Raw genomic sequence first — 17,050 nt, forward strand, 5'->3', positions numbered from 1 at the left:
GGAAACTCCTTTTCAGCAGGCCCAGAGCTCTGAACAAAATGAGTATTAGGCAGTCCATCCAAAATTTGTACTCCTGCTTAATGCAGTGTTATATAAACATACTCCATCTCAGCAATTTATAAACTATTTGTTATGCACTATTAGAAAAATTCTGGGAATTATCAGAGATCATTAGAACATATACTTTTTAATAAAGAGCTGCTCAAAATGGCAACAATCTCCTTCATAAGAAAAGAAAAATTAAATGCAGGGCCAAACAGGTACTTTCAACAATTATATACTCATTCCATCTAGAACATAAACTGAATTTATTAGGTATTTTTCAGTCATCTTCTCAATTCTAGTGATGGAAATATTATTAATAGTCCAAATAGGATGTTCCTGATTTTATTGTTACATTTATGATTTTTCTTTAAAAGGATTCATAATACTGACCTAATTAATTCCATTAAAAAGAGAGGGGATATCATCAAGGGAACCATGCACTATAGCTGTCAAGTTCCTGCAGCAGTCAATAGCAGCAAACTGCTTACTTAAAACAATCTACTTTGGAATATTTTCGGAAGTCTTGAGATAAGAGAATAAACTCTCAAATCTCATTGTTCCTTCTATTGTAGTAACTATTTCTGCCACAGCCCTGCTAAACATCTTGGTCCATCTTTTGGGCAAAGATCAACTGTACAGGGTCTATTTCATGTCCCATACCATTTAAGTCCAGAAAAGTGTGGTCCATTCCTCACAGATTCCTTTCACTTGTGAAATCTTTTCCTAGAAAGAGTTGCCTATCACTAATCTTATCATTTTTTGAGAATTAGAAAAAAGTGGAGTTTATTCTGCCAGGTATTTAAAGTGCAACATTACAGTTCAATATGTCATATTCTATTTCCACTTTACTTCTTTCTGTTGTATTTTTTAAAAAATAGTTTTATTTATACAAAACAGAAAAAAAACTAGAAAAGTAACAGAAAATGAAAAGAAAAACAAGAACAATAATATAACAATAACATCTCAGTGACTGCTCTTCAGAGTACCATTATTCCAGAAATTAGATGGCTCTCACCTTTAAGCCTTTTGCAAGGCCTTAAACCAGGGGTCTTCAAACTTGGCCCTTTTATGACTTGTGGACTTCAACTCCCAGAATTCCTCAGCCAGGCTGGCTGAGGAATTCTGAGAGTTGAAGTCCACAAGTCATAAAAGGGCCAAGTTTGAAGACCCCTGCCTGAAACACATGGTTCTGTTACTGAGCGTGGAGAGTCAGGAGATAAAGCTTAAGCCATACAAATGTTATGTTGATTTGATATTGATCAGTTTGCTGTTACCCTGGCTGTGGTATATATGTGTGGTTTTTTATATTTTATGCTATTATTAACTGGACAGAGTCATGGTTTAAGACAGATGTCAATTTGAATTGAAATATAAATATAGAAACAAACATTCTTGTTATAATCTTGCTGTTACCATTGTATACTATTTTGAAAATTATGGTAAATAAACTTGCCCAAACAATTTTCATCATCTGTAAATATTACCCTACAATGAGATGTAATTCCTGCATATCAAATACAGTATATATAATCAGCTACAGAATTCTAGTAAAAACTTTTAAATACTTTTAAGTTTTTACAGTATTTCATAATATTGTATTTTGACAAATTATATAACATAGTTTGTTAGAAAATATATGTATTAGTCCCCAGTTTCAATTCTGTGGAACTGCATACAAAACAGAACTTTAAAAACCATTTTTCCAACTTTTCATGGTAGTAAAATGGCTTCAGTTATTTTCACTAAGACCTTGTGGTAAGGGAAGGCTATCATGACAAATTCACAGAATAAAGGGAAAAATATTGTTCTGTCACTAAAATGCAATTAAAGTTCAACTGTGATGGACACTGTTACACTAGTCACTACCATGTAACAGAAGAGCTTCCCATCAAAGAAACTAAGCTTCATTGAATAATTAAATCAATCCACAAAAGTATAAATTGATGGTGCAATTTTGAGAGAATTCAAGAACAGGTCTTTTCTATTGTCATTGCTCTTTCATATCCACAGACATTTTGTGACCAATCTGTCACATAAATCTATCTACAACATTGGTAGAAAATTTAAACTCGTACAACACAACATTTATTGCAAAACAATTGCAGTATGGTACATTTAGTTCAAATTTCTGCAAGAAGCTTAATCTACATTGTGGTGTTTTTCCACCTAAGAACATACACTATAGCACAGCATCTTCATTACAGGTTTATTTTGTTCATGACAGCAAAATACAGAGAAAGGATTAAATTAATTCTACTTCCTTAAGTAAAAAGAATGGGAAGGTAAAATACATTTTCAGGAATCCTTACAATTGTTCTGACAGATACAAAATACATCTTAAATCCCTATATTTTCTCAAGATAAATTTGAGGATACATTAATATTTCCATTTTAATCCTCTTGTGAAATTCTACCAAAGTCCTGTGACTTACCAGATCGATCAAGCTTTCCTGGATTCTATTCAAGGTGGTACGAAGCCTACTGCTACTAAGTCCAAGTCCTGTTGATTCAAACTAGAAATGAGAAAGAATTTTAAGTAACAAGTCTTGGGTGAAAGATAAATAAACGCAAGACTTTCCAATTTGTCATATCTTCTGCCTCAACAGACCCCCCCAATGAAATTGCTGAGACATGAAATTAATTAATTCACCAATCCTATCCATAAATAAAAAAGATGAATTAATGTCTGTACTGTCAAAATAACTCCCTCAATTACTATTGACATAAGAATTATCTATTGTTTTGGAAGATAGTAATCGGGATTGTTTACATTGCTTCATTATGGTTATACTTTGAGACACAGAAAAACCATGTGAAACCCCAAGTGAATTCAAATCAGAATGAAGAATTACTGTTCAGTAACATCTCGTCATACTCCCTGATCACCAACTTTATAATGCAGATTTTCAAGTTTCCAAGAAAAGTGTCAATTAACAATGAACATAGTTATTTTTATCAATAGGATCATGAAAAAGTTAAGCTGATTTTGTTTCATTGGTATGGATAGTCCTTAATTAGCTACTGTCTTGTTTAGTGACTACTTAAATTTACAACGGTGTTAAAAATGTAGCATTATGACCAGTCATAAAGACTCAAACTTAGGGTTGTTGCAGAATCCCCTGGTCACATGATTGCAACTCAGGCATTTGGCAACCAGTTCGCAATTATGATATCATGGGGTCCCATGGTTATGTGATCATTATTTGTGATGTTCTTAAGTCAGCTTCTGAGAAGCAAAATCAATTGGGAAGTTGGCAATAAGTCACAAAACATGGTCATGTGTTGTTGCACTTAATGACAGGATGATTCGTTTAACAACAACAGTAGAACTGAGTGTTTAGTGATGCAGTTTCAAGTCCAATTGTGATGATGAAGTGAGACCACCTATATTAATTATGCAATAGCTCAAAAATGGAAAATATTTTCTATTTGTTTGTACTGATATTTGGCCATATCTTTTAGATTTATAACTTCTAAATACATGGCATATGATAGATGTGAAAAATATGACACAGCCACAGCCAGTTTATCAATCTTTGCCGATATTTTATCCAAATGTAGAGCACAAAAATTAACTATGGGAAGTATAGCCCCTTCCCTAGAACTTTCTCCCAATTTGGGCCAAGAGACTAATGACCACAGCCACCTCTATGCTCTTTAAAGACCATGAAACAAAAAAAAATATTCTTCTCTTTATAAACTAGAACCATATCATTGAGGTTATATAGCTAGTACCATGATCTTCATGGTTTCATGCTAAGGTAACTACATAAATAACTACTTTAATAGTTGTTGTTGCTGTTAGTTGCAAAGTCGTGTCTGACCCATGGACAATGTTCCTCCAGGCCTTCCTGTCCTCTACCATCTTCTGGAGTCCATTTAAGCTCACGCCTACTGCTTCAGTGACTCCATCCAGCCACCTCATTCTCTGTCGTCCCCTTCTTCTATTGCCCTCAACCTTTCCCAGCATTAGGCTCTTCTCCAGTGAGTCCTTCCTTCTCATTAGGTGGCCAAAGTATTTGAGTTTTAGCTTCAGGATCTGGCCTTCTAAAGAGCAGTCAGGGTTGATCTCCTCTAGGACTGACCAGTTTGATTGCCTTGAAGTCCAAGGGACTAGAAGGAGTCTTCTCCAACAGCATGGTTAAAAGGCCTCAATTCTTTGGCACTCAGCCTTTCTTATGGTCCAGATTTCACAGCCATACACTGCAACTGGTAAGACCATAGCCTTGACTATAGACACTTTTGTTGACAGGGTGATGTCTCACCTTTTTAGTGTACTGTCTAGATTTGCCATGGCTTTCCTCCCCAGGAGCAAGCGTCTTTTAATTTCTTGGCTGCAGTCCCCATCTGTGGTGATCTTAGAGCCCAGGAAAATAAAATCTATCACTGCCTCCATTTCTTCCCAATCTATTTGCCAGGAATTGAGAGGGCGGATGCCATAATCTTGGTTTTCTTAATGTTAAGTTTCAACCCAAGTTTTGCAGTCTCCTTCTTTACCCGCAACAAGAGGCTCTTTAGTTCCTCTTCACTTTCTGTCATTAAAGTGGTATCATCTGCATATCTTAGGTTGTTGATATTTCTCCCGGCAATCTTAATTCCAACTTTTGATTCATCTAGCCCTGCCTTTCTCATGATGTGCTCTGCATATAAGTTAAATAGGCAGGGCGACAGTATACAGCCTTGCCAGACTCCTTTCCCAATTTTGAACCAATCAGTGGTTCCATGTCCAGTTCTCACTGTTGCTTCTTGACCCGCATATAGGTTTATGAAGAGACAAATAAGATGGTCTGGTACTCCCATCTCTTTAAGAACTTGCCACAGTTTGTTGTGATCCACACAATCAAAGGCTTTAGCATAGTCAATGAAGCAGAAATAGATGTTTTTCTGGAACTCCCTAGCTTTCTCCATGATCCAGCGTATGTTGGCAATTTGATCTCTAGTTCCTCTGCCTCTTCAAAATCCTCCCTGTACTTCTGGTAGTTCTCAATCAACATACTGCTGGAGTCTAGCTTGTAGGATTTTAAGCATCACTAGCATGTGAAATGAGTGCAATGGTGCGATAGTTTGAACATTCTTTGACACTGCCTTTCTTTGGAATTGGAATGTAATCTGATCTTTTCCAATCCTGTGGCCACTGTTGAGTTTTCCAAATTTGCTGGCAAATTGAGTGTAGCACTTTACTGCATTGTCTTTTAAGATTTTGAATAGCTGAGCTGGAATACTGTCACCTCCACTAGCTTTGTTATTGCTCAGCTTTCCTATGGCCCACTTCACTTCATATTCTAGGATGTCTGGCTCAAGGTCAGTGACCACCTCATCATGGTTATCAGGGACGTTAAGCTTGTTCTTGTATAGTTCTTCTGTGTAATTTTATCACCTCTTCTTAATCTCTTCTGCTTCTGTCAGGTCCCTGCCATTTTGGTCCTTTATCATGCCCATTTTTGCATGAAATGTTCACTTCATCTCTCCAATTTTCTTGAAAAGAATTCTGGTCCTCCCTATTCTATTGTGTTCTTCTATTTCTTTGCACTGTTCATTTAAGAAGGTATTCTTATCTCTTCTAGCTATTCTCTGGAATTCTGCATTCAATTGGGCATATCTTTCTTTTTCTCCCTTGCCTTTCGCTTCCCTCCTTTTCTCAGCTATTTGCAAAGCTTCCTCAGACAGCCATTTTCCTTTCTTGCATTTCTTTTTCTTTGGGATGGTTTTAGTTGCTATCTCTTGTACAATGTTGCGAACCTCTGTCCATAGTTCTTCAGGCACTCTGTCTATCAGATCTAATTCCTTAAATCTATTTGTCACCTCTACTGTATATTCATCAGGGATATGATTTAGTTCATACCTGAGTGGCCTAGTAGTGCTTTTCCCTACTTTCTTCAGTTTAAGCCTAAATTTTGCAATGAGAAGCTTATCATCTGAGCCACAGTCAGCTCCTGGTCTTGTTTTTACTGACTGTATAGAGCTTCTTCATCTTTGGCTGCAGAGCACATAGTCAATCTGATTTCTGTGTTGACCGTTTGATGATGTCCATGTGTAGAGCCATCTTGGGTTGTTGGAAAAGAGTGTTTGCTATGACCATCGTATTCTCTTGACAAAATTCTGTCAGCCTGTGCCTTGCTTCTTTTTGTACCATCGTATTCTCTTGACAAAATTCTGTCAACCTGTGCCCTGCTTCTTTTTGTACCATCGTACTCTCTTGACAAAATTCTGTCAGCCTGCGCCCTGCTTCATTTTGTACTCCAAGGCCAAACTTGTCTGTTATTCCAGTTATCTTTTGGCTTTGTACTTTAGCATTCCAATCCCCCATGATGATAAGGACATCATTTTTTGGTGTTAGTTCTATAAGGTGCTGTAGGGCTTCATAGAAGTGGTCAATTTCATCCTCTTCAGCACCAGTGGTTGAGGCATAGACTTGGACTACTGTGATATTGAATGGTTTGCCTTGGATTCGAACTGAGATCATTCTGTCATATTCGGGATTGTATCCCAGTATTGCTTTTCCTACTCTTTTATTGACTATAAAGGATACTCCATTTCTTCTGAGGGATTCTTGCCCGCAGTAGTATACCTGATGGTCATGTGAATTAAATTCACCCATTCCTGTCCATTTTAGTTCGCTGATTCCTAAGATGTCGATGTTCAGTCTTGTCATCTCATTTGACCACGTCCAGCTTCCCTTGATTCATAGATCTTATATTCCAGGATCCTATGGAGAAAAAATCTTTACAGCATTGGACTTTCCTTTCACCACCAGATACATCCACAGCTGAGTGTCCTTTTGGCTGTGGCCGAGTTGCTTCATTCTTTCTGGCACTACTAGTACTAGCCCTCTGGCTCTTCCCCAGTAGCATATTGGATGCCTTCCGACCTGAGGGGCTCATCTTCCAGCGTCATATCTTTTTGCCTTTTGGTACTGTCCATGGGGTTTTCATGACAAAGATACTGGAGTGGGTTGCCATTTCCTTCTCCAGCGGATCATGTTATGTCAGAACTCTCTGCTATGACCTGTCTGTCTTGGGTGGCCCTGCATTGAATTACGCAAGCCCTTTCGCCACAACAAGGCAATAATCCATGAAGGGTACTTTAATAGTTAATGATAGCAATTTGGAAATAATTAGTTAAGTCAGACTTTTATTCAGATATAATGATCAACATTGGCATAAGACAAGGCAGGATTTTTGCAACAAAGTCACTGAGATATTGGAGGGAAGAACATTTAGCCTGAAGTTTGTTTCATGTTTTGACTCAATGTTTCATTATATTTGTCAATGAACACATGGCACCATTTACCTCTTATTTTTATTCTTCCAGGAATTTATTTTCCAAAACATAATAATACAATATCAATCCCAAATAAAATCTTTCCATTGGTTTGAAAACATTCCATTTCAGAAGGATTGTATTTATCATTGTCAGTATCTTCCATGATCTTTATATAGGCAAATTCACTATAATGTATTGTAAAAGGCATCAGGTTTAAGGCCCAAAAGATTCAAAAAATAATTAATTCAAAAATCTATTTCAGAATACCTTGTAAGCTTGTAAGCCGCCCTGAGTCTTCGGAGAAGGGCGGGATATAAATGGAATTAAAATAAAATAAAATAAAATAAAATAAAAATAATGTATCTTCTTCATCAATGCTCAAATTATAAAAGCCTTATTCTTTGACTATACAGATTGCATATAAACATTGGAGAAAAATACTCTTAAAAAGCAAAGTAAGAAAAACACGTCCACAGCCTTGGTAATATTTCACAGGCAATACACTATGCTAGCTACAATTAATTCCATTATTTTCCATTTATACTGTGCTCAAAATTACTGTTTACTTATATTTACTTACTGTGTTATTTCGGCCAAAAAATGTATATATTGCATACATGTAGTAATCAAAAAGCTGTGACATAAAGTGAATCACATCAAATGCAATGGGCTTCAAAATGTTCATCATTTGCATGTATTTACCTTGAAGAAGAAGAAAAAAAACACAATTCAACTTTCTGACTCAAGAATGCCCATATACAGTGCCTGTCTACAAAATTAAAACCAGATCACAAACCTTATTATAGCTTTCCCCAAATGAGAATGACAAATGCATCCAATAGATCTAAGGCAGCCAGCTGGTACTATGGTTAAGATATTGGATTAAGTCCAGGGAGATCCAAGGGTCACTTGATGACTGTGGCAAAATACTATCATTCATAGAATGAAGGCTACTGCTAAGCTTGTAAGCCGCCCTGAGTCTTCGGAGAAGGGCGGGATATAAATGGAATTAAAATAAATAAATTTTTTAAAAAAATCTTCCATAGAGCTGGAATGTATCAGCAGAAGACTGCTATATATATACCACAATGTATTTCTGAAGGTAAAGCAGCATTATAAAGCTAACAAATCAAGCTAAATAATTATCAAAAATCTTGAATACTAGACATCAATGAAACATCCACAATTTACATGATTGCTGGGCACCATCAGGTAGTCCTCAAGGTATGAACCTAATGGAGCCTAGTCATTAGACTTGTAAGTAAAAAAAACTCATTAAATGAATCAGACTCAATTTTACAATTTTTTAAAATCAAATTCATTAATCAAATCAAATCAAATGAAGATATGACTTACTATTTCCTCCCATAGCTGCCATGTTAACTGAACTGGGAGGGTTTCCCACCAGACACCCATCAGCTGTTTCTGGTACCGGGTCAGGAACTAAATTGCCTTCAAGCAGGGCTTGCAGTCATTAAAGTTCTTTTTTAAAAAAACAACTGCTGCTAGCCAGCTCAAGCATCTTCAGCTGCTCAGGGGGGGGGGGGAGGGCATTGCTTTAAAAAAAACAACCATTCGCCAGTTTAAGAATCTCCAGCCAAGCACCCAGCGGGAGGGATTTACAGAACTCTTGACTTGCAATAGTAACAGAGATGGAATGGACGTTGAAGTCATCTAGTCTAACCCACTGCTCTCGCAAGAGAGTACAATACTTCTGATAAATGCCTATCCAGTCTCTTCTTAAAAGTTTCCAGTGATAGGGTACCCACAACTTCTGGAGCCAATTTAAATTTAAAAACTACAAACTACAGTAATATATACTAATCTCCAAAATAAAAGCTCAATAGTTTGCAAACACAAGCAGAGCAGTTCCCAAAGTTTGCAAGCACTATAGAGTAACAAAAATTATATATTTTAAAATACTTACAGAAGTAATTCTACCATACACTCCAGTCCAGGCAGTAGCAGATTGCAGCAAAAGCAAAAGAGCCCCAGATCAGCTCTTGTTGGCCATGTGACCAGGGATTAAAAAAAAACACCAACCACCAAACCTTTTGGCTTCTCCTACGCCCAAACAAGTCACAGATTTAAAAATGGAGGCCACTGCAACAGAGCCTTAATCCAAGCCACATGGCTACATAGGCTCTTTTTAGTCGCAATTTTTAATTTCTAATGTAAGTACCCTTTCTGAATTAATTCGTTTTTGTGAAAACTCGCTAAATAAACGTTCATACCTGGGGGTTACCTGTATTCAATGGATATAGACTGGGTGAACTAAGATCTAGTTCAGCTGCTAAAATAAGTGAGATAGCAGTATAACTCAATTGTGCTTTCCCACTGAAGTCCTCATTTCAGCATGCACCTCCAAGAGTTTCTCAAACCTCCGGAGTAGGATTTTTTTAAGATTCAGAGACTGTAAACGAGCCCCAGGAATAGGATTTAAAATACTTATTTTTGTCACAGAATAGATCTGATTTTAAGTACCACAACTAAAATCCAACACATTCTATCTACTTCCTGTGCTAGTAATACTGAATGTTGGATTTTGTTCTTGCTGCAATAACTGCAATGCTCAGGTTATTGTCAGTAGTCTTTCAAATATGTTAGTTTTTACTAAGAAAGACATAAGGAGATCCATGTGTAGCATAGACTGACTATCCATATTTTTCCTAACTGTGAGATAGAAGCTATGATGAATGGAGTTTTCCCTTTCCTGACTTCATTACATACATTTGTCAGCATTATTTTTAGCTCGGTGACTCCTCCATTTTTATGCAACTCCTCCATTTTGATGTCTCTCTCTATTCAGACAATGCATAATAACCCTCCCAGTTAAGAGTATTGGGGTAGGTAGATTCTTTGGGGCAATTACAATAGAATACACCAGAAAATAGAAAAATATTTTTTAGTTTGCCACACAGAATGAAATCTTATCCTTATGGTCTGAGCTACTAATGTTCAAGCTTATTCCCATCACCTTAATACTATTAAGTTCCCATTTGTGGACCAAATTATGTAGGATGTCATGCTAGAATTTGGCACAGGTATCTCCAATGGGATCTGTTAAAAATGCTACACCAAAGACACCTTCTGTTCTAAGATTCCCAAATACATATTCTATTCTTTATTCAGTGCCATATCTTCTACCCCAAATATCAGCTAATATTTCATGCAAAAAATGCCATCTTGGTTAAAAGCAATTATACAATCTGGACATCGTAAATCATGGAAATAATCAGGAAATTATAATTTATTTATCCCGAATTTTCCAATGAAAATCATATCACCTTAAAAGAAACATACCATAATCATAAAATATTTTAGGCCTCAGTACAAGAGATACACAATATATTTTTTAATTCAAATGAAACCAAGAACAGAACTCTTTAGTTATATGAATGAACACTGAGTCTCTAATGGTTCTTGGTACAATGCAATGAGTTGGTTATTACTTACAAAATTCTTCAGTCCAGCTATTTGCTGGACTGGTTATCTTCAATTCTTTCTGCCTTTTCCACAAAATCTGACAAGAATGGCATATGATGTGTTCTTCTATTAAGCAATGTTATCTAAGGAGTCATGCCTTCTACGTCTGTTGTGATTCAGGGTCAGCCTGTGGGTTCGGCAGTTGGGTCGGACGATTCAGAGGATGAGGAGGGGGGTGTTGGAGAGCTTGCTGAGAATAATATTGAGGCTCCACAGAGCCCTCAGCCAGGCCCCTCCCACCTGGTCACGACGCAGACCCAGCTGTGTGAGCCTGACAGCCTGGATGAAGATGACCCACAGCTGGCCCTGTTCAAGGACGCCTGACGCAGGAGGCAGTCAATCAGGAGTAAACACTGGAAGGCAATGGGGCACCTCGGAAGGAGGTAGAGAGAAGCCACGCCCTGAACTGTTTAAAAGGGGAATGCGTGGGAAGGCTGGTTTGCTGAAGGCAACCGTTTGAATAGCTCCTGTTTCATGGTTCGTGTTTGCTCTCTTTGCTCTGTTTATGTTTTTATGTTAATAAATTTGGCAGGCTTAGTTAATAATCTTTCTGGCTTTCTCATTGAAAATGTGAGGTATACATAGGCATTTGACCAGGATACAAGGTGAACCATTCTTTATTGTTAGTTTGTATGAAATTGGCCTCCAACATGTTTTTATTTCTGTTGTTTTGGTGCTTTCTTCGTTGTTGTTTCCCACCAGAATGGCATTGTGCAAGAAAATTGTTTTTAAAGAGGCAATTATTTATGGATCTTGTAAAAAATAATCTTAATTTTGTTTCTAAATGTTCCTATTAGTCCAAAGAAAAAATATCACTAACAGGGAAAAAAATCAACTTTTTCTTAATCTTTGTTTTCATGGTTGTATTACAGCTTTAGTTATATCAATTTTCTTAAAAATACCAACACATTTTCTTTAAACTATTTAAATTTTGCAAAGAATTAAAAAAACACTGACATAGATCTGGGGAATGAATTTAATTTATGATTTATTTTTTTCTGTGCCCTGCTTGGGTGGAAGTGCTGAATCAAGACAGAGGAGATATAGTTTTTCTTTTCCAATACATGGGCTATGTTAAACAGCTGACTCTTGCGTATTTCCTGTGGTATTCACTTAGTATCTTATCCTAAAAATGTAAGTAATAGTAAGACAAGTTGCACTCCAAAACAAAATGTACAAAGTGCCCACATATACTTTTAAATGACATTTCTTCTTTTAATGGTATTAACAACATTAAATAATTCTGAACTGTTTAATTTTGTGAACCTCTTTTTCTAGCTCTCATTACTCTTTAGGACTATAACATAATAATTCAAGTACTTAAGAACACCTATATACAATATAAAATAATTTACTCTTGTCATGCAGGCATCAATGTTCCATTTTTCTTTTAATATGGCAGTTTGAAGGACAATATTTAAGAAACCATGGGAAAAACAAAGTACTCCTCACCTAAATCTTGTCCTTCCAAGATAATTTCCACTGTTATGTGCCAAGAATATTTCTTTATCACTGCATCATTGTGCAGCTCAATACCATTTATCTTCCAGGAACATTTCTTCATTCCAGCTATAGAATGAAACCAAATTTTCAACCTACTTTTACAAAACTAGCAACCAGTCAGTAAATTGGTCATTACCAGGAAGTTATTTTTATTGTACTCTACAAAAATCAAAGGCAATGAAAACAAATGTGAAGAAAGCAAATCATATTTCTTGACAAATACAGCCAGTCCTCACATAACTATCAATATTGGGACCAGCAGCTGAGTCATTAAATGAACTCTGCTTACAAACTTGTTTCACCTTGACTTTGCTTTACAGACCTGCAAAGGTCATAAATCTGAGGACTGGTCACAAAATCACTTTTTCATCTGGTCATTCAAAATCACCTTCGTATCTGCAAACTGTTGCTAAATGTCTCTAAGCTACGCTCTGCAATGACTTTAAAGAAAAATACATGTTCACGTTTTTATTTAAACTATATTTTATTTCATTTTCATAAACTTATCTAGCTTGCAAATTGCTCAGTCATATGATTAAGAAAAAAGAACAAATTATTTTTCAAACTAAAACGGGCTTATATGATGGTGATTGTTCTTATTAAGTTATATATTGCAATTTAATTTTGTATTGGTACAATCTAAGACAGGGGTGTCAAACTGCCGGCCCGTGGGCCGGATACATCATGCCAAAACCACGCCTACCCCATTGCCAGCAATGGAAAAAAAGTCACGATACGTTGGGACATGTCACATGATGTTGCAAGTTTGACACCCCTGATCTAAGACATCTTTTACATGGCTACCTTCATCTGTATAAATTTCAATCTGGATAGATAAACTGAAAATGGATATATGTACAATTATTAGGCAAGTGAGTATTTTGACCGTATTATCATTTGCCTGCATATTTTCCACGTCCAAGCTGTATAAACTTGAAATGGTTAGTGGATGTAAACATACCAGGTGTGGCCCAAGGAGATCAACACCCTATATCAAGGTGTGTATAATTATTAGGCAACTTCTTTTCCTCAGGCAAAATGGGCCAAAAAAATAATAATTGACTCTGAAAAGTCAAACCTTCTAAAAAGTCTTTCAGAGGGATGCAGCACTCTTAAAATTGCTAAGATATTATGATCACAGAACCATCAAACGTTTTGTTGCATATAGTCAACAGGTCAAAAGAAACGTGTTGAGAAAAAAAGGTGCACATTAACTGCCAAAGATTTCAGAAGAATCAAAACGTGAAGCTACAAGGAATCCATTATCCTCCATGGCTGTCATATTCCTGAACTGCAACCTACACTTGGAGTACCCAGAAGTATAAGGTATTCAGTGCTCAGAGACATGGCCAAGGTAAGGAAGGCTGAAACCCGACCACCACTGAACAAGACACATAAGCTGAAATGGCAACACTTGGACAAGAAATATCTGAAGACAGATTTTTCAAATCTGTCTTTTTATGGACTGATGAGAGTGACTCTTGATGGACCAGGTGGATGGGCCCATGGCTGGATCAGTAAAGGGCACAGAGCTCCACTTCAACTCAGATGCCAGCAAGGTAGAGGTGGGGTACTGGTATGGGCTGGTATTATAAAGATGAGCTAGTTGAACCTTTTTGGGTTGAAGATGGATTCCAAATCAACTCCCAAACCTACTGCCAGTTTTTAGAACACACTTTCTTCAAACAGTGGTACAAGAAAAAGTCTGCATCTTTCAAGAGGACCATGAATTTTATGCAGGACAATGCTCCATCACATGCATCGAAGTACTCCACTGAGTGGCTAGCCAATAAAGGTCTTAAAGATGAAAGAATAATGACAAAGTCCCCTCCCCAACTGACCTAAACTCTATTGAGCACTTGTGGGCCCTTCTTAAATGGGAGATTTACTGTGAAGGAAAACAGTACACCCCTCTGAACGACGTTTGGGAACTGTGATTGCTGCTGCACAAAACATTGATCGTCAACAGATCAAGAAACAAGACTCCATAAATGAAAAGCTTATGACTGTTACTAAAAAGAAGAGTAGCTATATGGGTCACTGATTTTTTTTGTGTTAAATGTCAGAAATGGTTGTTTGTATATTTTGAGTTGTTTATTATTCTCATTTTAGCAGATGCAAATAAACGAGATGGACAATTTTTTCTTTTCCATTTAGTTAATTCTGCACATTAATAGTTGCACCATAATTATGCACACATATTCTCCTAAGAAAGCCAAAAACCTCACTTTTACTTTCTTAAATATTCAGATTTGAGGTTTATTAATATTTTGGATTGACCAAGAGCACTGTAATTGTTCAATACGAAAATTAATCCTCCAAAATTCAACTTGCCTAATAATTGTGCTCACAGTGTCAAGTGTTTGTCATTTTATATGTATTTACACAAACTTGCAAAACACATACAGTATACAAGAGTGTGCACAAGCAAAAATATATAGGTGTTTCTCACTTATAACAGTGCTTAGCAACCATTCAAAGTTAAGACAAGATCCTGAAAAAGCTAGTTATAACCCAGATTCAACGTTCAGATTCCTGACCCCCTTCCAATACCCATGTGAACACATTTTAGGTGCTAGGCAACCAGCTCACATTTACAATTGTCTGCAACATCCTGTGGTCATATGACCACAATTTTTGTCAGAAATTGGCATTTACTTCTGCTTTCTGGCAATAACACTTCATAGCAAACAATGCATTTGCTTAATGACTGCAGCATTCACTTAACAACCACTGCATAAAACAACCAAAGGTCATAAAATTGGGCACAATCATTTGATGACACACTCAACTACCATCATGACTCACAACCATAATTGCAGGCTCAATTATGGTCATAAGTGGAGAGCTACCTCTATGTGTATTGCCCATTTTTTCTTTATCTCTTACAGGTTGTTGATTGTTTATCAACGTCTTCAAATATTCCTATACTTGCTCTGGCTTAGGTTCTGTTTCACAAATATAAAGAAAGGAAGGAACCATCAAAGAGAAAACAATTGTTCAAGATAAAATGATCCCATATGGCTTATGAAGAAGCTATCTGAGATTTGTCCTTTACAGTCTAGCAAGGTGATAGCAGGAAATATTTTTGCTCTATATTTTGAGAAAGAAATTAAGTAGCAGGATATATCATGAGCCATATATATGTAAGATCTCTTGTAAATTCAATATAGCTTCAAAAATGTGTGAGAGCCCAAGCAGTGAAAGCTGAAATTCTAAAAAAAAAAAAAGAAATAACCCTAATCTTGGAAGCCTCCGCTCAGACACTTTCCAAGATTCCTTTGGGATATCCCTGCTGTTTGCTCTTCCAAGGCTTTCATCAAGATATACCTTTTCATGTTCATGCTGGAGTTGGTTAATACATGAAAGCACAGTTTTGCCATTTTTCATCTTTTTGTTTCAGACTATTACTGAGAATGAAAACAAAAGTTTCACAAGTTCAAATATTTCACCCAGTTAAGAGCTCTGCGGGCATGCCAATTAGCAATTTCTGAATACAGAACAGTAAAAGCTATACATAATGCCACTATAGAAATCTAACCAAACAAGATAATTAATATTACAGGTTTAATGGTGGTAAACATTCAATTAACCCTTATATTCTACTTTGGGAACCTTTTTTTTAAAAAATTACTTCATTAAAACAGGGGCAAATAACTTTTTCTTAGCTGAATCCTATCTGCAGCCTTCGGTAACATGCTGAAAACTGCACTGCAAAATGCTGGCAGAGCAAATACAAAAATGTGGGTACTGCAAGCCAAATGTGAAATATGATTATTATTTTTAACCTAATTAAATTTATATTGAGAGCCAGTTTGGAGTAGTAGTTAAGGAATCAGGCTACAAACCCTGCATTCTAGTCCAATATTAGGCACAAAGCCAGCTGGGTGACCTTGAGCCAGTCACTTTCTTTTAGCCCTAAGAAGGAGACACTGGAAAACCATTTCTGAAAAACCTTGCCAAGAAAACTGCTGCAACTTATCAAGGCAATTTTTGAGAATCCGACATGACTGAATGGAAGGAAAAAGTTAAATTCAGTACACTTAATACAATTAATATCTTCCCTCTCTATGAATTTAATTATTTTCCCCATTCTGTCAGGTTAAAAGTCACAGTTTAACTATAATTTTGAGAGGGGATCTGAAAGCCTCACTCAAAGTCTGAGGAATGCAAATTCAACCTACCTATATATCTCTAATGATTCCAATCCTTCCTAAATGGACAATTCCAACAGAACTACAATAATAGAGAATGGTTCACTCCCTTGTAAAGTTTGCTGGGACCAATTCCCTCCCCTGTAATATTTAATATCTATGTAAGCCTGATGAGGGAAGTTATCAACCAGATTCTGATGAGGTATCAGTAGCATTCTAAGCGAAATACCGTTATGCTGGGCTTGGCTGGGCTGGAAATATCATGGAAAACTTGATCCAGAAGCTGTGAGGGCCTGGATGAGATAGAACAAGATGAAGATGAATCCTAATGAAACAGGACTGTTATTCGTTCAAAGACCATTTAACTCTTTGCTGGCTCCAAATATATCTCAGGTTGAGGATATTTCCCATGAAGGAACAAGTTTTGTCTCACTTGTGCCCTTGGACTTCCAGCTACAGCTGGATGCACAGCTGGAATTGTATCTTAAGGGCTTTCCCCTATAGCTCTTACTCGAGGTATCAGTTGCAGCCCCACTGTGAGTAGGGACTTACTAAGAGCGATTCATGCCGATAAGAGGAGAATATTTGTAGTGCAGGAT

The 17,050-nt window shown here is 36.7% G+C and overlaps 1 protein-coding gene across 5 annotated transcripts in view; it reads right to left on the reverse strand.

The window, feature by feature from the left end:
* The window catches only part of VPS50 (VPS50 subunit of EARP/GARPII complex), an 82,298-nt gene that overhangs the window by 17,701 nt on the left and 47,547 nt on the right, over positions 1-17,050 (reverse strand). For all 5 annotated transcript variants that reach the window (XR_014494085.1, XM_083376179.1, XM_083376177.1 and 2 more), the window contains exons 21-22: positions 7,889-8,010; positions 2,478-2,558 (exon numbers count right to left, since the gene is read on the reverse strand). Coding sequence is in view for 4 of the 5 variants with exons in the window: in XM_083376179.1 (XP_083232305.1) it covers positions 2,478-2,558; positions 7,889-8,010 (203 nt within the window). In the remaining variant the exon portion in view is untranslated. The remainder of the gene's footprint in view (positions 1-2,477; positions 2,559-7,888; positions 8,011-17,050) is intronic.

The sequence above is a fragment of the Vipera ursinii genome, assembly GCF_947247035.1.
Source record: "Vipera ursinii genome assembly, chromosome: Z".
NCBI lineage: Eukaryota > Metazoa > Chordata > Lepidosauria > Squamata > Viperidae > Vipera > Vipera ursinii.